The sequence below is a fragment of the Neomonachus schauinslandi genome, chromosome 6, assembly GCF_002201575.2.
Source record: "Neomonachus schauinslandi chromosome 6, ASM220157v2, whole genome shotgun sequence".
NCBI classification, from domain to species: Eukaryota; Metazoa; Chordata; class Mammalia; order Carnivora; family Phocidae; genus Neomonachus; species Neomonachus schauinslandi.
The window spans coordinates 54,782,140-54,803,392 of NC_058408.1; the positions used below are offsets into that span (position 1 = coordinate 54,782,140).

General features: G+C 39.0%; 1 protein-coding gene across 1 annotated transcript in view; it reads right to left on the reverse strand.

The window, feature by feature from the left end:
• PRRC2C (proline rich coiled-coil 2C) overlaps positions 1–20,759 on the reverse strand; it is an 89,580-nt gene extending 68,821 nt beyond the window's left edge. The window contains exons 1-3 of the mRNA XM_044915955.1: positions 20,590–20,759; positions 2,433–2,594; positions 1,247–1,424 (exon numbers count right to left, since the gene is read on the reverse strand). Coding sequence (XP_044771890.1) covers positions 1,247–1,424; positions 2,433–2,544 — 290 coding nt within the window. The 5' untranslated portion in view covers positions 2,545–2,594; positions 20,590–20,759. The remainder of the gene's footprint in view (positions 1–1,246; positions 1,425–2,432; positions 2,595–20,589) is intronic.
• Between the last annotated feature and the right edge of the window lie 494 nt (positions 20,760–21,253).

A 21,253-nucleotide genomic window follows, 5' to 3' on the forward strand; every position in this document is an offset into this window, starting at 1 on the left:
GGCAGTCAACAGGTTCACTACTGTACTTATTACTGTTACTCAAAGAGGTAACAGCAACTTGCCTGATACCTCCCCATGAGTAAAAGGTGTTTTGTTTTTTTGGAGGGGTGGGGTTGGGGGGGAGGGGCAGAGAGAGAATCCTAAGCAGGCTCCACGCCCAGTGCAGAGCCCGATGCAGGGCTTGATCTCACAACCCTGAGATCATGATTTGAGCCAAAGTCAAGAGTTGGACACTTAAAATGACTGAGCCACCCAGGTGCCCGAGTAAAAGGTGTTTTAAAGAATCTACAGTTTTAGTCAATCTTTGTAATGAGTTAATGCTTGAAAATGAAAAAGGTAGTAGTTAAGAGACTTAAGAGAGGCAATATATTTCTGATACACTCAGACCTTGTAACTGGCTTGCTACTTTTGTAGTAATTCTACAACAACTGAGAAACAGAGAACAATGTCTTTGACAAGTTTTATCCAAGTAAAGTCAAATTTACTATATAAAGCTCCCCAAATAGGAGTACAGAAATCTGATAATAGATACAGGCAAAAAGCATCAAGTACCCAATTACTTGTATTATTTTTCTAAATTACCACTACTTCACTTGGCCATTCAAGAAATTAAGAGCTTAGCATAATCCCTGAAATACTGAATGCTAAATATATGCTGAATGATTAAAAGGGACATTATTAATTCTATTGTAGCCTGCTTGCTAATTCTTTATTCATTTAAATAGTATTACTTGAGCACTTAAAATGTGCATCAGGTATAGTTTCAGTGAACCAGGCAGACAGAAATTCTTAGCATCATGGAAATTATTTAATAGAATCAACTCTTAATTCTATTAGAAAGTGAATGCCTGATATGGTGGGGGTTCGAGGGAGTCTGACACAGTACATACGAAAAGCTGTGATTAGCAAGTCCGTCATCTGTTCTACCTTGACACATGGAAATACTGCCACTAAACCTACTCACACACACACACAAAATTCATCAAAAGGTGACTATGTAAATGACTTCAAATGGCTTGAGACACCTAACATACAGAGTTCAACGTCTAGCACACAGAACAAACTCAAACAGAAGTTCCCTACAGGGTGCCTGGCTGGCTCAGTCACGGCAGCATGCAACTCTTGATCTCGAGGTTGTGGGTTTGAGCCCCACGCTGGGTGTGGAGATTACTTAAAAATAAAATCTTAAAAAAAAAGAAGTTCCCTACAAAGAAATAGTTTCATTTTTTAGTTGACTTTGACTCACTTTTCTTCTTCATGCTGCTCTTGTTTGGATGCCCATCCTGTGCCATCTTTAGGTACAATGTTCACATTAGGGTCATTGCCTTTGTTTTCTGCTTTGAGACTTGGGAGGTTAGCAGGTGGAGGCATACGCCGTGAAATACCAACTTTTCCAAGACTCTGTAATCCATGTCGAGCTGCAACTAAAGATCAATAACATCAACTTTCTTTAAATATCTATTTTATTGCTCAATTTATTCTTAAAACAATATAGAAAGACAACAGGTGTTAATGGAATCTTGAACTATTATTTCTTTTATCTTAAAATAAGAATTTTTAAACTAAGGCACACACCTGCAACAATAATCCAATATAGAAATTATATTAAACTATCATGCCATTGAAAAGATGATTTAAACATTCTAACAACCCTATATACTATATACCCTATATACTATGAAAGGAAAACACAGGCGATAAGTGGTTTTGTAATCTTTTCAAGAAATCTATTTTAAACTCAAAATTTAGTATATTAGAGAATAAATGCGCTAACTTTACATTCATAATGAACACTGCTAATATACCATACATGGTCCAGGTTTCACCTCTCACTATAAATACTGGGCCCAAGGTATCAAAAAACAAAACAAAACATCCCAGGATTCTCTTCCATAACTAGAAGCAGTAGTAAGTACCCACTACTGTATATTCCTATGCCTACCAATCTCATTGACCAAGTCTCCCTTTGGAGCCACATAGTTCTATTTTCTGCTGACAACAAACAGGAAAAAAGAGACATATTTTAAAACATTTATAAATTTTTAGGGCTCCTGGGTGGCTCAGTTGGTTAAGCATCTGCCTCCATGCCTTCATCTCAGGTCACGATCCTGGAGTCCCCAGATGGAGCCCCACGGGCTCTGTGCTCAGCGGGGAGCCTGCTTCTCCCTCTCCTCTGCCCCTCCCTGCTCATGCTCCTGCTAGCTCTCTCTCTCAAATAAATAAAATCCTTTAAAAAAAATTATAAACTTTCTACTGTAAGACATTTAATTCATCCCCCGAAAAATGAGTACACACATAAAAAGCCCAATGTACATAGGGTTGCATAAATAATGGGTTTATCCTAGCTCCTAACAGCAATAGCTCGAGTACCAATCATAGCAATAAAACAAAACCATAAAAATCATAAAAATATGCCACTTGATTTTACTCACCTGTGGTTTTCTGAGTTTCTAAAGATTTACCCTTGTAAGTATTAAATAAACTGAGTGTTGCATACTTTTTCCCATCCTTTGCTTTTGTGCTCTGGCCTGACTTCTCCGACATTTCGGTGGAAACTCATCGAGTCCAAAACCTCCTGTCACACCCCTTCAAACCTTTAAGACACACATAAGAAAGAAAAATGAGGAAAATTTTAGCTTACTTTAAAGAAACTCTCAGTAGGGGTGCCTGCATGACTCTTTTGGTTAAGTGTCTGCCTTTGGCTCAGGTCATGATCCCAGGGTCCTGGGACTGAGTTCCACGTCAGGATCCCTGCTCAGTAGAGAGTCTGCCTCTCCCTCTCCCTTTACCCGTCCCCCCTGCTCGTGCTCTCTCTCTCAAATAAATAAAATCTTAAAAAAAAAACAAACAAAAACCAAACTCTCAGTAAATTCAAATGTCCCCAAAAATTCTGAAAAATAAAAACAGTGAGGAATGAAATCCATCTTCAATAACTTGTATAGATAATAATGTCATACTTGTTTAATACTGTCAAATTTGAAGAACCAACACACAACAAAATGAATCAAACTAAACTGCCCTGTATTCAGTGAACATATTAGTTACTTATGGTTTGTAACTGCTTAACTGTATCGTAGAGAATAAGAATTTTAATCTAGAGGCGCCTGGCTGGCTCAGTCAGTACAGCATGCTACTCCTGATCTGCTCAAAATTGTGTGTTCAAGCCCCACATTGCCTGTGGAGTCTACTTAAAAAAAAAAAAAAGGAATTTTAACCCATACTGAAATGAATGGGTCAAATACAGTAAATCTATGGAGGCTGTCTATTTAACAAATACTATTCAATTTAATAGGCTTGAGATGACAGGCATCAATCAGTTTCTGCATATGGAATGCAAATATGATAGGATGATTAACATCATTCTTCCATTAATTATATGCTTCTGTTTTCAGGCAGTATATGCTTTCATATGCTTATAAGCCACTCCTGTTTTTGTTTTACAGTACCTACTACACCAGGAAAAAATATAAATCAAATACACATAATTGTAATATAAATGAGTCAAATGATAATTCCATCAAAAGACAAGGACAGGGGCGCCTGGGTGGCTCAGTCAGTTGAGCAGCTGCCCTCGGCTCGGGTCATGATCCCAGTGTCCTGGGATCAAGCCCCATGTCAGGCTCCCTGCTCAGTGGAGAGCCTGCTTCTCCCTCTCCCTCTGCCTGCCTCTCTGCCTACTTGTGCTCTTGTGAATAAATAAAATCTTAAAAAAAAAAAAAGACAAGGACAAACTATCCCTTAACGTACCTAACCGAATTGCTATAAAAGAATATGCATTCTTAAAAACAAAGAATTTGTAGCCATAAACAATAAGACTATAGAAATCAGAAAGGCCAATTCCACTATAAGGTTTTGCCAGTTAGTGTGAGCACTTTTAGTTTAAAATACAACTTATACTAGCAATTAAAAATATGAAATCCTTAGGAATACATCTGACAAAAAATGTGCAAGATTAATATATTAAAAACCACAGAACATTAAAGAAGACCTAGATACATGATGCTATGTCCTGTGCATGGGTCAAAAGACCCAATATGTAAGATTGTGATTCCTTGCCAAACTGATCTATAGATTCAAATCAATTCCAAACAAAATCACAGAAGGAATTTCTGGGGGAGAGGGCGGTAGAATTTTCAAGCTGGTTCTAAAATTTATTTAAAAATAGACAGGACCTAGAATAACCAAAAGAACTTTAAAAAGAATAAAGATCGGGATGCCTGGGTGGCTCAGTTGGTTAACTGTCTGCCTTTGGCTCAGGTCAAGATCCCAGGGTCTTGGGATCAGGGATGGAGCGCGGAGTCAGACTCCCTGCTCAGGAGGGAGCCTAATTCTCTCTCCTCCCCGCCCCCTGGTCTCTCTCACTATTTCTGTTGCTATCTCTTTCTCTGTCAAATAAAATCTTTAAAAAATTAAATTAAGGGGCGCCTGGGCGGCTCAGTCGTTAAGCGTCTGCCTTTGGCTCAGGTCATGATCGCAGGGTCCTGGGATCGAGCCCCACATCGGGCTCCCCGCTCGGCGGGAAGCCTGCTTCTCCCTCTCCCACTCCCCCTGCTTGTGTTCCCTCTCTCGCTATGTCTCTCTCTGTCAAATAAATAAATAAAATCTTTAAAAAAAATTAAATTAAAAAGAATAAAGATGAAGGACCAATGTCACCTGATTTCATGATCTGTTAGGCAGCCATGAACACCGTGTGGTACTGGCCTAAAAAAAGACTGATCAATGAAACAGAATATAGAAATACAAATATATACAGGCATCTGATTTTTACAAATGCGAAGAAAATTCAGTGAATAAGGGACAGTTTTCTTAACAAATGGTGCTGAAGCAATTAGGCATATATAACATAAAAAAATGAATTCTGATTCCTAACTTCTACCATATACAAAACAACTCAAGATGGACCATAGCAAAGGATGCAAACTTGAAATTAGAAGATGTGTATGTTCTGGAGATCTAATGCACAGCATTATGATTACAGTCAAAATACTGTATTATATACATCAAAGATCATAAGAGACAAGATCTTAAGTGTTCTCACTACACACAAAAAATAACTGATGTGATGGGAGTATCGGCTAATGTTACAGCAGTAATCATTCTGCAATATGTAAGTGCATGAAATCAACATGTACACCTCAAACTTACACAATGCTATACGTTAGTCATATCTCAATTTTGTTTTAAAAAGGAGCATAGACAAAATGTAAAAACCTAAATTATAAAACTTCTAAAGAAAACAAAGGAGAAAATCTTTGCAACCTTGGGTTAAAGAATTCTTTGACAGAACACTAGAATCTGCTCTCAGGGGTCTTACTTTCTAATGTGGAGATTCAAAATATAGGTAAATAGGATTATTTCAGATAGTGACATATGCTACGAATGAAACTAAACAGGACAATATGAGAAAGTAATAAAGTGTAATTATTTTAGATTAGTTGATCACTAAAGGCCTCTCTGAGGGAAAGGCTTCTGATTTGGATCTAATGGGGAAGGAGTCAGCTTCAAGGCTGAAGAAAAAGCAAATGCAAAGGCCCTAAAGTCGGGGCGCCTGGGTGGCTCAGTCGTTAAGCGTCTGCCTTTGGCTCAGGTCATGATCCCAGGGTCCTGGGATAGAGCCCCGCATGGGGCTCCCTGCTCGGTGGGAAGCCTGCTTCTCCCTCTCCTGCTCGCCCTGCTTGTGTTCCCTCTCACGCTGTGTCTCTGTCATATAAATAAATAAAATCTTTAAAAAAAAAAAAAAAAGGCCCTCAAGTCCTGACATGCTTATCATGTTCAAAAACATAAAAGCTAGTGAAGTCGAAGTTAGTAAGAAAGGGAGAGTTGAAAGGCATAGAAAAGGTTGGATGAGAAGGACTATTAGAATTTTAAATTTTATCTTTAAAGCAATGCGATTCTGAGCATTCATTTTGAGCAGAGATATGATTTTGGTTTTTAAAAACAACCTGGCTACAATGTCGAGAATGGATTGTAGGGGGCCAAAGGTGGAACATGGAAACATCATAGACTACAAAAGCCTAGGCACAACATGATGTAGCTGTGGCTGAAAAATGGAGACTAGGTAGAGGAGGCCAGGAGAGAGGAAACAAGGACAATTTTGGTCTTGAGCTTGAAAAGCAAGACATGAAGTAAGGTGGGGAAGACTAGATTTAGGGAAGATGGGGCAGAAGGTGAGGCAAGAGTTCTGTCTTAAACATGTTTAGTTTGAGATCTTTATAAAAACAAGCAGAGATTTATACAGAAAGATGCTCAAGATAAAGTTAAAAAGTATATATGATTTTTAAACAAATAATATGTTAAGTATTAAAAAATAAAATATATATGCCAAGTATGAAAGTCTACAAAACCATATCACAAATTATCAGCAGCAGCTATACACCTGATTGTAAGGAATTTTGACTCTTTGTTATACATACTGCAATATCTAAACAGTAAATGCACTTTGCTTTTGTAACAGAAAACAAGAAAAAATTGCAAATGTTTTTAAGAGCAATGATTTGAAATGAAAAAAAATTAGTTTCAAGACCAGCAGATGAAAAAATGCATATGATTAAGTAAAAAGAATTTAAAAATCTATCCTCAATGGTGTAACACATAACTAAAATATGGAAGAATAATAACAAAGACTATACGTAAACAAAAAGTAGTTGATGAGTGTGCGTTCATCTGACTTCTTGTGGTTTATGCAAATAAAAATGGGAGAAAGTAACAAAAAGATGCATATATATATGCATATATAACTACTGTGTGTTAAGTGAATATTCACTGAGCATAACACAACTGTCATTAATGCTCCTTACACCATCAAAGGTACTTGCAAGTATGGTAACATCTCTTCCTTTTGAGCACTGGCATAAGAACCTGAACCTAACTCACATCCATAAGATTCCAAGGGATAACATACCTTGTGTGTGTTTGTCCTTGGATACTAAAACCTTAAATAATGAAACCAATGTCCTCTTAAAGCCTGCTGGAGGATTTAGTAAATTCTCTGAAATACAATTTCACAAAGCAATCCTCTACAGGTTACACAGAAACAATAAGACTGATATTGCCTCCTCACTGCTACAATGACAAATATTCATTCAACAAGATACAACAAACGTGTTGAGAATAAGCTGCCAAACCCTGTCTTAGATGTTAAGATCTATCATGGAAAGATAGATGGGGCCCCTGCCTTCATGGAAGTTTTAACAATAAGTAAATAAAAATACAAGAATAAAAAAAACTCAGCTGGGTAAAGGGACAGCAAAGAGGGGAAAGAGACTGGATACAATGGTAAAGGTCTGAAAGATCTCTCTGAAAAGATGACACAAGGGAAGAAAAATCAATCAGTAGTTCTCAACAACAGGCTGCAGACTTATCCTGGAAGGTTTTTAAAGATACTATAGTCCCTGTTCCAGACCAATTAAATCAGAATTTCTCAGAATGGGTCTGGCTCCTCGGGTGTCTCTTAAGTATAGGCATTACCTCATTTTATTGTGCTTTGCAGATACGGTGTTTTTTACAAATGGAAGGTCTGGGGCAACCCTGCATCAAATGAGCGAATCTGTCAGCACTATTTTTCCCACAGCATTTGCTTACTTCATGTCTGTATCACATTTTGGTAATTCTCATATTATGAACTTTTTCATTATTATTATATTTGTTATGGTGATCTGTGATCAGTGATCTCTGAGGTTACTATTATCCTTGTTTTGGGGCACCACAAACTAAGACAATGAACTTAACTGATAAATGTTGGGTGTGCTCTGACCACCCACCAACCAGCTGTTCCCCGAAACACAATATTGAAATTAGGCCAATTAATAACCCTACAATGGTCTGTAAGTGTTAAAGTGAAAGGAAAATTCTCATGTCTCTCACTTTAAATTAAAAGCTAGAAATGATTAAATTCAGTGAGAAAGGGATAGGTCAAAAGCTAGGCCCCTGGCACCAAAGTTAGCCAAGTTGTAAATTCGAAAGTTCTTTTTTTTTTTTTTAAAGATTTTATTTATTTATTTGACAGAGAGAGACACAGTGAGAGAGGGAACACAAGCAGGGGGAGTAGGACAGGGAGAAGCAGGCCTCCCGCTGAGCAGGGAGCCTAATGCGGGACTCAATCCCAGAACCCAGGGATCACGACCTGAGCCAAAGGCAGACGCTTAACAACTGAGCCACCCAGACGCCCCGAAAGAAAAGTTCTTAAAGAAAATCAAAAGTGCTACTCCAGTGGACACAAGAATGAAAGTGCAACACCTTTACCACCGATATGGAGAAAGTTTCAGTGATCCCAATCAAACAGAAGATCAAACAGCCACATTCCCTTAGGCCAAAACCCAATCCTGAGTGAGGCCCTAACTCTATTCAATTCTATGAAGGCTGAGAGAGGTGAGGAAACTCAAGAGAAACTTGAAACTGGAAGAGGTTGGTTAATGAGGTTAAAGGAGAGAAGCCAACTTTATAACATACAAATGCAAGCTAAAGCAAGTGCTGATGTAGAAGCTGCAAAAATAATCCAGTCAGTAACCATCAACATGGAGGCAGAATCTTACACTGCAAAAAGAGTACAACTCTGAAAGCTAAGATGATGGCTAGCATTCTTAGCAATAAAGTAAATTTTAATTAAGGCATATACATTGCTGGGGCACCTGGGTGGCTCAGGCAGTTAAGCACCTGACTCTTGGTTTCAGCTCAGGTCATGACCTCAGGGTCCTGGGATCAAGCCCCATGCTGGGCTCCGAGCTCAGGGTGGACTCTGCTTGAGATTCTCTCTCTCCCTCCCTGTCTGCCACTCCTGCTCATGCTGTCTCTCTCTCCTTTAAAATAATTAAGTAAAATCTTAAAAAATAAAAAAATATATACAAAAGATATTTAAAAACATAATGCTATTGCACAATTAATACACTACGATATAGCACAAACATACTTTTCATATGCATTGGGAAACCAAAAAAATTTCATTTCATTCCCTTTATTGAAATATTTGCTTTATTACACTGGTTTGGAACTGAACCCTCAATATCCCCAAGGTATGCAACTATAACCACAGTTGAGAAGCACTGGGGGGGGAAAAACCCAATTATGATCTGGGATAAAAGGGTTCAGGTGTAAAGGTCATGGGGAGAGGAAGGAGAGGAAGTCAGAGTAGGAAGAAGTCTAGTAGGCTAGGCTAAGGAGTAATGCCAGTTTATTTACTGAAGAAAATTAATTAAAAAAAAATCTCAGTTGCTGAATAAAGGTATGGCTGCATTCTGCAGATCCACATCTTAAGTAACAAAATGGTACAACTTACACAATTAGTAATTTAAAAATCCTTGAAACAGTAAGCTCAACAGGGGCATTTCTTTTCAACTTGTCAGATTCTGATTTCAAAAAATGTACTGGCACAGTCACAGAAGAACAAAGGATCTCTATCCTCTATTTGTATCATTTTTAATTTTAAAAAGCTTTTTGGGGGTGCATGGGTTGCTCAGTCAGTTAAGCATCTGCCTTCTGCTCAGGTTATGATCCCAGGGCGCTGGGATCCAGGGAGCCTGCTTCTCCCTCTCCCGCTCCCCCTGCTGTGCTCTCTCTCTCTCTCTCTCTGTCAAATAAATAAAATATTAAAAAAAAAAAAAAAAAAAAAAAAGCTTGGGGCGCCTGGGTGGTTCAGTCGGTTAAGCATCTGCCTTCCGCTCAGGTCATGATCCCAGGGTCCTGGGATCGAGCCCCGCACTGGGCTCTCTGCTCAGCAGGGAGCCTGCTTCTCCCTCTGCCTGCTGGTGCTCTCTTTCTCTGTCAAATAAATAAATAAAATCTTTCTTTTCTTTTTAAAAGCTTTTTGTTATTTGCATGCTATTAAGAATATATATTTTTTTACATTACTGTCCTACTATGTACCTAAAAATCTGAATCATTAGGGTCTGAGGGTCAGTCTACAAAAAGAGCCTATTGAATAATAAATATACCCCCTTTAAGGGAAGAGAAAGTAATCATATTTCTGTGACCCTGAGCAATGACAGTAAGAAACTAGTATTTTTTGTTGAAATTTGGTATACCAAAACATGAGCATCTGCGTTTTCCAGATTTGAACAATGAATATATATTACCTTGTAACAATTTTTTTTGGGGGGGGGGGATGTTAAGATGAAAGAAGAAATCAAGAAGGAAAAAAGCCAGTATTTTAAAAACAAACAATTTCCAAAAGGTCTAAGGGAAATTTGGAAGACGGCGGTTTGTCATAATATAAATATCAACCTTTCAAAATGAAAGGATGACACTCAACAGTGGTTACAAAAGGATGGTTTTCATGAAGGACAGCTATCATAGGTTAAAAATTTTTTAAAAATCTGTAAAAGGTTTCCACATCAAGACAAGATAAACTACGATCTCTAAAATTCCTTCAGTCTCAAAAATTATAAGATTCTATGGTTTCTCACCATTACAAAAGTATTTAAAAATACTCAATATGAAAAACATTATTTTTAGTGATATTTAAAATCTAGCATTTCTGAAAAAAAAGAACACACTTTCACAAATTGCCAATCTGCTCAATTCAATTAAATGACAATTATCTTTCTGGCCACCATGGGCTTCTAAGTATCCAAGCTCTGTTTACCTTTCTTTCCTCATTAACCTTATGTGAGAATTTAGTTCCTCTGGAAAATGAAATACAATGTCCCACTGATTTAAATAGTTAACATTAAAAAGAACCTGCAACCAGATGAGCATACTATATGCACTCAACAAATGTTTTACTGAACAAATAAAAAATCTCTAGTAAGTAATAAGTAATAGTCAAGTATCAACATGAATATAAAAAGCAAACAGATTCTGTGTAAACCATATTCTCTGGTTTCTGTGACTCTCTGACAGCTCTCTTTTTCTATCCCTCTACATAAATGTTAACACGCTTTTGCCATCTCTCTTTACCAGCTCCCTCTATGTGCTTTCTTCCTTGGCCATCTCATCTATTGTTCACTGCTTCACTAAGGATAATTCCCAAAACTTTCCTTCAAACTACAATCTTTAGACATACATTTTTAATTGTCTATAGTACAAAATGTTTCCACTTAAATTTCTAGACAGAACTACAAACTCAAAATGTTTGATTCCCCTATTCATTCATACAAATGTTTATCCAGCGCCTACCACATTATCAGGCACTCCTAGGAACAAATGAAAAAGACATGTTGTCCTCATCAACTGAGTGGAGATAACAGGAAATGTGAGAAGGTTGGAAAAGGTTCGCAAAGAACTGGCAGGAAAGACAGACAACTAGGTAAACGAGGCATTGACAATCAGTGCTGACACCCCAGTAGAAGCTGGAAACCAGTGATATAAAGTATTCCCAAGGCTGGCCAGTTTGAAGACTCTCATTAATGTCCAGCAGCACATTCAGGAGTGGGGAGTGGTGGGAAGCACACAGCAGCTGGAATGATAAGGAATTAGAGCTGTGCCATATATGTGTAAAGAAAAGCAAGGCAGAAGATACTGCCAGGAAAATGGTTAGAATAACATTTCATGGAAGTCTAAGCCACAGAGTAAAGCAGGAGAAGGTGGAAGAGAATAAGGAAGACAGCAGAAGGAACTGCCAATTTTAATATGATTGTATAAAAGCTCCACCAATAGTAATTATTAAATGCTTATTGAGTCAAGCTTACTATGGATTGCTTTGTTCATTTAATAAAAACAACAGAGGGGCACCTTGGTGGCTCAGTCGGTTAAGCGTCTGCCTTAGGCTCAGGTCATGATCTCAGGGTCCTGGGATGGAGCCCCACATTGCATTGAGCTCCCTGCTCAGCGGGGAGTCTGCTTCTCCCTCTCCTCCCCACTCGTGCTGTCGCTATCTGTTTCTCTCCCTGCTTGTGTTCTCTCACTCTAGCTCTCTCAAATAAATAAAAAAAATCTTTAAAAAAATAAAAAATAAAATAAAAACAGGAGAAAATGTACTGAGTAAGAAAATTGGAGGCACAGGAGCTTGTGATTTGAACTTAAGGCTTCAGGTGATGAGAGGGGTTTAGAACATCAGACATTAAAAGTCAAGCACACACTGTATATGTGATTGAGTGTGCATATGTACACATACCCACAGAGAGTGATAAATATGGTAAACTGCTAACAATCAGGGAATAGGGATGAAGGAATACAAGAATTTTTCATACTATTCTTATAATTTTTCTATGAGATTAAGATTATTCCAAAAGAAAAGTTTAAAATGGGCGCCTAGCTGGTGCATGTGACTCTTGGTCTTGGGGTCATGAGTTTGAGACCTGCACTGGGCGTGGAGCCTACTTAAAATAAAAATAAATAAAAAAGTTAAAAACAAAAAGCTCACCTGCTTTCCCAAACACGTTCTTCCCCAACTTCACCATAACCACCTTTCCTGACCTCTAGATTTTTAAAAAATTTATTTATTTAAGTAATCTCTACAGCCAACGTGGGGCTCGAACTCATGACCCCTAAGATCAAGAGTTGCATGCTCTTCCGACTGGAGCCAGCCAGGCACCCCTCTCTGACCTCTAGATTTAAAACCTTGAATAATCTTCCATATTTATGTCTCCCACTTTTAACATGAAGAGGGATGTAAGTTTTATACGCTCTAGTGTAGTGATGTCTCTTGAAGCCATTTAAAAAAAATCTGAACTCTATAATGTAAAAATATCAGGTGGGAAAAAGAGCTCAAAGCCCAAGTCACCAAAATTTACCAATGAAGAAACAACTTTAGACAAGTAAAAACAGCTTGCCCCAAACTCATATAACCATGAAGAGATAGGGCCAAGATTAAATCCAGACTTGATGGCAAAGCCAGTGCCCAGATAACCTCATCATAGGAAAATCATAATTTAATTTTCATTATAAAAGAGGTAAACATCAAATCTTTAAAATGTAATAATACGTGATTTTAGGCTAAGAGATTCTAAGATTCAAGTTTTTATTTTCAAAACTTACTGTATTACAATACAGAATAAAATATCAAGAATAAAAAATTATAGTAACAAAATACAGTAAAAATGTATTCCATCTGTTGTAGAAATATGGTAATGTAAAAAGTCTTAAGACTCAATGCACTAAAGACTAAAAAAAAAAGGGGGGGGGTAGCTATGTAAGAATTGTTTCCCCTCTCAAAATTCATATGTTGAAGTCCTAACTCCCAACTTGACAGATGGTATTTGGAGATAGGTCCTTTGGGAGATAATTAGGTTTAGCTGAGGTAATGAGCATGGGGCCTCATAATGGGATTAGTGCTCTTTTAAAGAGAAGACACCACAGCTCTCTCCCAACCACATGAAGACACACAGCTAGAAAGCAGCCATGTGCAAGCCAGGAAGACCTCACCAGAACCTGATTATGTGGGCACCCTGATCTTGGTTTTCCAGCCTCCAGAGCTGTGATAAATTCATCTTAAGCCACCTAGTCTATGGTATTTTCCTTTTTTCTTAAGATTTTATTGATTTATTTGAGAGAGAGAGAGAGAGAATGAGCCAGGGTGAGGGGCAGAGGGAAAAGCAGACTCCCTGCTGAGCAGGGAGCCCACTCATGACCTGAGCCCCATGACATGAGCCGAAGTCAGACACTCAACCAACTGAGCCACCCAAGTGCCCCTATGGTATTTTCTCATGGCAGCTGGAGTTGGTAAGGATGGGGAAACTGATGAATTAACTTCAGAAAACATTTAGTCTATCAAATTTGAAACTAAATTTTCCATTTAAAATGAAAAGGTCTTGCTTTGGGTAAGACTGAACTGGTCAACTTCTAAGTTCATTTCGATCTCCAATTGTTATAATCAGTAATTCTAAAGTTAGGGTGACATCAAATATTTTTTAAGATCACATTTGCTGCTGTAATAGAAAAGCTAAGAATACCACCATATGTTGAGTGCCTCTACTTCAAATAGCACTACAGCAAAAGCATTAAAAATTGTCATTTTTAAAAACAAAGTGTAATATAAATAAATCTGTTGGAATTCTAATCAGAATGGAAGAAGGGCTCAGGCTGTTCTTAGAAACTGAAACATGTGAATTAAGTTTCTGGGGCAGAATGCCTTAACAATCAGAAAAGATATGTAGTTATCAAACCTTCTGTACCATAAATTACTGTTCTAGCAAAGTAACAAATCTGTGTGTCTACCATTTACTAGATGAGGTGAATGCCACATTATTCTTTTTGACATCTTATAGTTTTTCCTCTATCTGTTCCATTTTCCTGACCTCCAGAAGTTAATTCTATACCTCTTATGTTGTGCTTCTTTACTTAAGATCTACATATATGATCTGCTTCCTAGTTACCAGAAATACTGAATAAGCTACAATATTCATCTTTAAAATACATTGGATAGGGACGCCTGGGTGGCGCAGCTGGTTAAGCCTCTGATTCTTGGTTTCAGCTCAGGTTGTAATCTCTAGGGTGGCTGAGATGGAGCCCTGTGTTGGGCTCCTCACTCAGCCCAGAGTCTACCTGAGATTCTCTCTCGCTCTGCCCCTTCTGCTCATGCGTGCATGCTTGCTCACTCTACCTCTCTGAAATAAACAAATCTTTAAAATAAAATACACTGGATAAAGTCAATGTGTACTTGCCCAACTACTTAAACCATTTTAGTAAAAAGTACTAAGCTTTGTTCCTTGGTGACCACTTCTCCAGTCTCCCAACTGTTTTTGGTTTTGTTCTAAATTATCCTTAATATATCTCCTTAGGAGTCTTTGAGAGCATCCACTGGCCTCCACAGGGCCTTTGTGCAAATAGAAAAAACATACCCTTCCGGGAAGATACACATAATCGTCTGGGTGAGGTGCTGATGCATTGGGAAAAAGGGGGGAAATGAAGGCACAATTACCCCTGGGAGGCCTAGCCAGAGCACAGGACTCTCTGCAAGCAGAGCATGGAGTAGGTTTCAGTCCTTGTTGCCTCCTTCACCCCCACACATATGTGCAATACACAAACTGTACAATTATACACAGCAGCCCTACACTTTCAGATTATTCATTAGTAAAGAGGAAAGGATGATCAAGTATTAACTTCTCTAGCCACCCATACTCCAACCACACGTGCATCCATCTCTTATCTTGTAAACTCAAAATATATTTGGAGGGGATCTTCAAACATCGTAGAGAACCACCCTCACCTTTAACTTTCTACTTTTCATAGTTCTCTTTTCTGTTTTAAATATGGTCAAGGCTCATGTCAATACCAAAGAATATAACATTCTAAACCTACATGGAAACATTTAATGTGATCTTTGCAACAATCCTCTGAGATAGGGGAAATGGGTATTTTCCTTATTTCACAGATGAATAAACAGGTTTCCCCTGCTATCAGAAAGCAAAGTATTCCTCTGAAACCTTTTGTAAGGTGAAATGGCTACAGCAAAGAAACAATTACCATTAATTTATATGGAAAACTTTTTGTGTTGTTCCCAGACCCGAGAAATAACCTCTTAGGCTTTTCTGACACCTTAGGACACGTCTTGCTAACAAACTCACAAAATAGATGATGATAAAGCACAGACACAAACTAGATGCTGAGTGTAGTTCCAGGGGAAGGAGCTTGGTGGCACCACTCTTGCTGCTCAGGGTGCGCCCTGCCTCTATAATGGCTGACTGCTATTTCCACTTTTTGCCTTTTTCCGTAAAAACAAAAATCGTCTTCAGAATTTTCAGTTAGAAAAAGCAAGTAATAATGTATGTCTTTCATAAAAGCAAAGTGGGGTAGTGAGAACCTTCAAAAAGCATCTAAAATTTGAAGAAGTCATGTCACTTGCCCCCAAAGTTAACAGCAGGCACAAAGGACAAAACTTAGGTGATAAAAGGTTTAAACCTAGGTTTTTACACTCATAGTCCAGAGCTCATACTGAGTATTCAAGTCACCTAAAAGTCAAGAAGTCTCACTACTTATTCCTCCCTGCTTAACCTTCCACCCTTATTACTTAAATTCTTTTAGGGTCACCAAGGATCTCTCAGCCAAATCCAAAGGCCACTTCTCTTAGATCTTTCTGAACTCTGCTACATTCAGCTGTAATAATCCTATTTTTTAGATTATTCTCTTCCATCCTGATTTCTGTAGTGACTTCCTTCTTCACTTATTCATTGTTGCTCTCCTTCTCTTGCCATAGATTGTCTAAGATATCCTGCTAAATTTCTGTCTAAACAAATACCTTCACTTTGCAGTTTATCATGGAAATCTTTGCCCCGAGTATGTAGTTAAGGCTCTAAATTATAGCTCATCTCCTGTAATGCTGCCATTGCCTGCGATGAATCTATTCCATTCTAGGCTTCCATCACTTCTGGCCTTCATCAATTCCAATTGTTGCCTGATCCTATCCAGCATTCATTTCTTATAGCATTTATGTCCTAAAGCGTGAAATACAAAAGACTACTGATGACATATTAGATGATTTTAAGTGGTCCATAGAAGCATATTTAAAATTATGTTTATTCTGAAACACACTGAGGAAAAAAAAACATAACACCAAATAATTCTGTATGTTTTCTTTGAAATTCACTTAATTAAAAGATGGTAAGTTATTAAAGAAAAATATTAAGACAGGTGATTTGAAGATGTAAAAAGTCATGACTTGTCCTAAGTTTGGGCAATACTGGCCACTGGGAAGTCCATGTAGGGTGGAACTTAAGCACTACAGTTAGGCTCTGGGTCAATGATTCGAATCCCATATACTAGCTAAGTAAGTCTAGAAGAATTACTTAAACCTCTTTAAATTCCAGTTTTCTAGCTGTGTAACAGGGATAAAATAATCCACCACCCAGGCGTACTGTATAGATTGAAAAAGATAATCCACAAAACTTTCTTAGCTCAGTACCTGGCATGGAAAGTGCTCAACAAATATTAATAATTGCAATTATTCATGACCTCTCTTGGCCATCATGCCTTCACTTGTAATCAACTAGACACGTGATCTATACTATGGACAATTTTCATTTATGGATTTTCCGCCCCAAACTTCCCTTATCTGCTTTTATGTCTTTATTTTTATCTTCTGGTATAAATCCAAACATCACATGATAACTTTAAACATTAATCTTTAAAACTGTAAGCATCTTGGCAGTGGGAACCAAAAGCCATATTCCTCTGATTCACTAGGCCTTATGAAATTAAAAGAATCTTTAATGTTTGTTGAATAAATCTAAAAATCAGAAAGGAAAATCTGCTGCAAATAAATCTCACAATGGATAGTACATAAACACAAACTGTTTGAAAGCATCTGATACTATTCTAATATGTAAATAAGGGGGGTGGGGGATGACAAGGTATGCCTTTGCTCCACTAAGATATGTCAGTTTAATCTTAGTTGTGGGTCTCTTCTTCTGTTTCCCACTCTCATACATTCAATAATAAAATCTAGGTATATGCCAACCACTGTATAAGGTGGTGAAGACCTGGAAACAATTTAGTAAAAGAAAACAGACTAGTATTGGAACACAGGTAAGAAGAAAATTACTAGATAATATGCTATGTACGTAATACCCAAGTGTTTTTTATACTCTGTGCTCCACAAATGCTGACTACACCCCATCCTCCTCTAACGTAGAGCACCTAGCAGCACCACACAGGGCTGACAACATTACATCACATTAACAGTAATAACTTAACTGCTACCTTGTTTTCAGGTATATGCTAACCATATAAAAGTTTTTGTCTACCAACCAGACCACTGTTGAAATTCACTAATAGGCCTTGTTTCATGTGATTTGCCAGCAAACATGCACACACACAGGCCCTAAAACATGACTGGCATTCTGTTAATCTACAGCAAAATGACTACAAATATAACTGGCAAAAACATCAGTTTATACTTAGCCTTTCTGGGGATTGGGAAAAATATATAATAGGAAACGTACTGAAGTTACCCTCTCTAGAGAATTCTTTTACCACAAAATGTCCTCACTGATGCATCAAAGGCTTTATTATTGAGAAATTTAAAATGTTATGACTCAGAAAACTAACATTAATTCTCAAGCTTCTAAGCAACAGTTAACGCTAACAATGATGAAGATAAGCTATCACTGTGTTACCTTTTCATAAGTTATAAATCTCACTTTACTGAAAGTGTATTAGTCATAACTCAGTGAGACACAACTCTTGGATCTCCTTCACTGTAAGAATAGGGTTCTGTACCAATTTGTTTTTATCAATTTTATCAATATCATTTTATCAGTAATCAATCCTTGTCTTACACAAATATGGCATAAACAGCATCTGAAACAGAAGTTACTCAACTGGCTTACAAGCCGAAGCAGTGTTTGGATGGAGGGCAAGAGGAAACCACTTGCAGGGAGGGGAAAATAATATAATCTTCAAAGACATTTTACCAATAAAGGTGGTGGGGTGGAGTAAGGGTAGCGGGGAGATGGGCTGGAATGAGTCAGAACTTCTGTATTTTCAGCTGTGCTCAACATACTGAGCCCAGGGTTACTGACTGTAGAGCATGAACAAATCTTTAAGAAACAAAATCTAGTGTGTGGTGTAAAAAGAAAGAAAGAAAAACTATCTAAACTCCCAAAGAATATATACTCTTCTCTAAGAATAAACAGATTACTCACTGCTTAGGAGAGTACTTTCTTCTACCAATATTCTGCCAATTCACTGTTAGTTGGCCTTTTACTATGTACTAAGAACAGTAATAAGCCCTTTACACACATTATCTTTATTAATACTACAGCAAACCTTGGAGGGAAGTACTATTATTATCATCACCTCCATTTTACAGATGAGGAAATATTTTATCAATAATAGAGGCCAGATCTCAAAATTTAAAAATTGTATGCCCTACTATACATTTAAGAGTTTTAACCAACTGGCCTTTAAATAGAAAAAGACAGAAAAATTAGCTTCTATCCTATCCCCAAAGTAGTTATAACTATTTTTTTACACCTTGCAACACTTTCACCATTGTAAGCAACAATGTTTCTATACTGAAATCAAAGGAAAGAAAAAACTAGGTTAACAATGCTGCATCTTTAGTTACTACAGTTCCTAAAATTACAAGGAACAGGAAGGCAGTTTGACCGCCCAGAGCATCCTTTGGATTTAGACAGTTTGGGCTTGAATCTCTACAGCAGTGACCTTGGTCAAATTAGTATCATAGATTTCATTTCCTCATCTGTAAAATGGGATGATGATAACAACAACACCTCCCTCAAGGAAAGATCATATATGTAAAGGGCTTATTACTATGCTCAGTACAATTAAAACATCAACTAATGGTGGAGGGAAAACAGCCACATATATATGCTCACCAAACCAAAATATAAAAGTAAAAAGCCTAGATTCTCACAAGTCCATTATTGAAAAGAAGAAAATTACTATTTGACTACATGCTCAAGATAAAATCCAAATTCAACCTATTCCTAATTTTTTAGGGGATCAATGCATTTGAGGTGGGCCAGAAACGATGCTGCAGTGCATCTGTGACACACACCTAAAAATGGCTCCAGTCAGAGCAGCATCTTAATCACCAACAGAGGAGGTTAAATCTACTTTTAACAAATGCTGGAGTTAGACTTGGTGGGCGCTTAAGTATCATTCTATCGTTTTTATTTGCAGGAAGGAGTAAGTTATCAGGCACTTAATCAAGAATCGTGATTCTTCTGGTGCATTCCAAATGAAAATCTTACAGCACAGCCGCCTACCGTACAATTAATTCCAAGTACCCTAGCAAGGCATCAATCTATGAACCTAGGCTGAAGATCGGCCAATGCAGAAGTCTGGGTAGCAAACATCAGGCATGTTGGAAACCTCAAAAACAAACAAACAAAAAAAACCACACCAAACCTCAAACCAAGTCAAAACAAATATGCATCCCTTTAAAGGAACCAGACGCATTCCTCTCGGGCAAAAGAACAATTTATCAGTGTTCCCATTGGTCCCCATGCCCTTTTCTTCAAGTCCTAAAGCGGGGCCTTTACCGTAACACGAATAATATTAACGCTATCTCAAAGACAGAGAGCTGCAGAGTGGGATTCACTACGCAGGTTAAGGGATGGCGAGGCCTAGGGTATGAAATGACTACCAAACCCTCCTCTGGAGTTGGGGCAGCACGTCCCTAGCGGAAGTAGGGTTGGTCCAGATTCCCCCCAAGAGCCTCCCACGGAGCCAGGCCTTTAACCCGGTCTCTCTCAGACACTGCTCACTGCAAATTCCACCCTCACTACATACGGAAAGAAGTAGGCAGCCAAGGCCCTAGATGAGCCCCTGAGTTGTCTGGGGGACGCATCCCACACATTAGAAAAAAAGACCGCGCGCCCGCCTATCCCAAGGATGGAAACTCCCTTCTTCAGCCGGCAAGGCGAGTAATCCCCCCCGCAGGGCCTGAGCTTGGGACTGGGTGGGAGAAAGAGACCGACGGGTCCGGAACTCCCGCTGGAGACCACATGGGGCGGGTATGACTCCGGTTTCCCGCTCCCCGATCAGGAGGCCGAGACTTCCCCCAGACACAGACATCATGGGAACCAAAAAAAAAAGGGGGGGGGGTGGCTAGACCCAAGGCCGCCTCCAAGCGGCTTCCCAGTATCTGCCAGCCAGGGTCGGGGTGCGCTTCCACGCCCCAGGCCGCCCCACGCCAGCCCTCCCCGATGGGGCCCGCTTTGATCACAGCCCCTACGCCCTCGCTTTCCTTACCGGCCAGGGCGAGTGTCAAGCGGAGTGTGTCTGCGCACTTCGAGAGTCTCCGCCGGGCTCTGATCGAGGGAAGGGGAAGGGGAGTTTGGGGGTAGGGGTGGCTGGAAGAGCCACCGGACTGGGAAAGCCGAAGCTGTGGATGGACGAACCGCCAAAGCACTTTCGCTGCTTCCCGAGAGGGAGAGAGCGAGCGAGAAAAAGAAGCAAGATGGCGGCTAGCCAGCCCCTACGTACTACGTCATGCCGCGGCGTACGTATGGCAAATCTCCGCAAGACCGCCCTCCGGCGCAGAGACGGCCAGATCACGTGTAGCCTCCGTGGCGGCCCAACCCCGGCGGCAGCCGACGGTGCCTCCTGCTGGAAGGAGGGAGTTCCTGCAGTCGAAATTCCCGCTGCCCGGTAAAGATTTTGCCTGAGCTCTCTCTAGGAACTTTGAGGAGACGGCGACTGTAGGTTGATATGCCTCAGGAAAGTGAGCACTCTTGCATGTGGTGGACGGGTGTGTGAATTGGTTCAACCAACAGTTTGGCACTATGTAGCAACATTACACTATGCATAATCTTTAACCTTGTTATTTGACGGTATCTTGATATTTTCCAGAAATGTGAATACAATATTCATAATACCAAAACCTGTCCGTTGGTTAAGGTAGATAAATGCATTA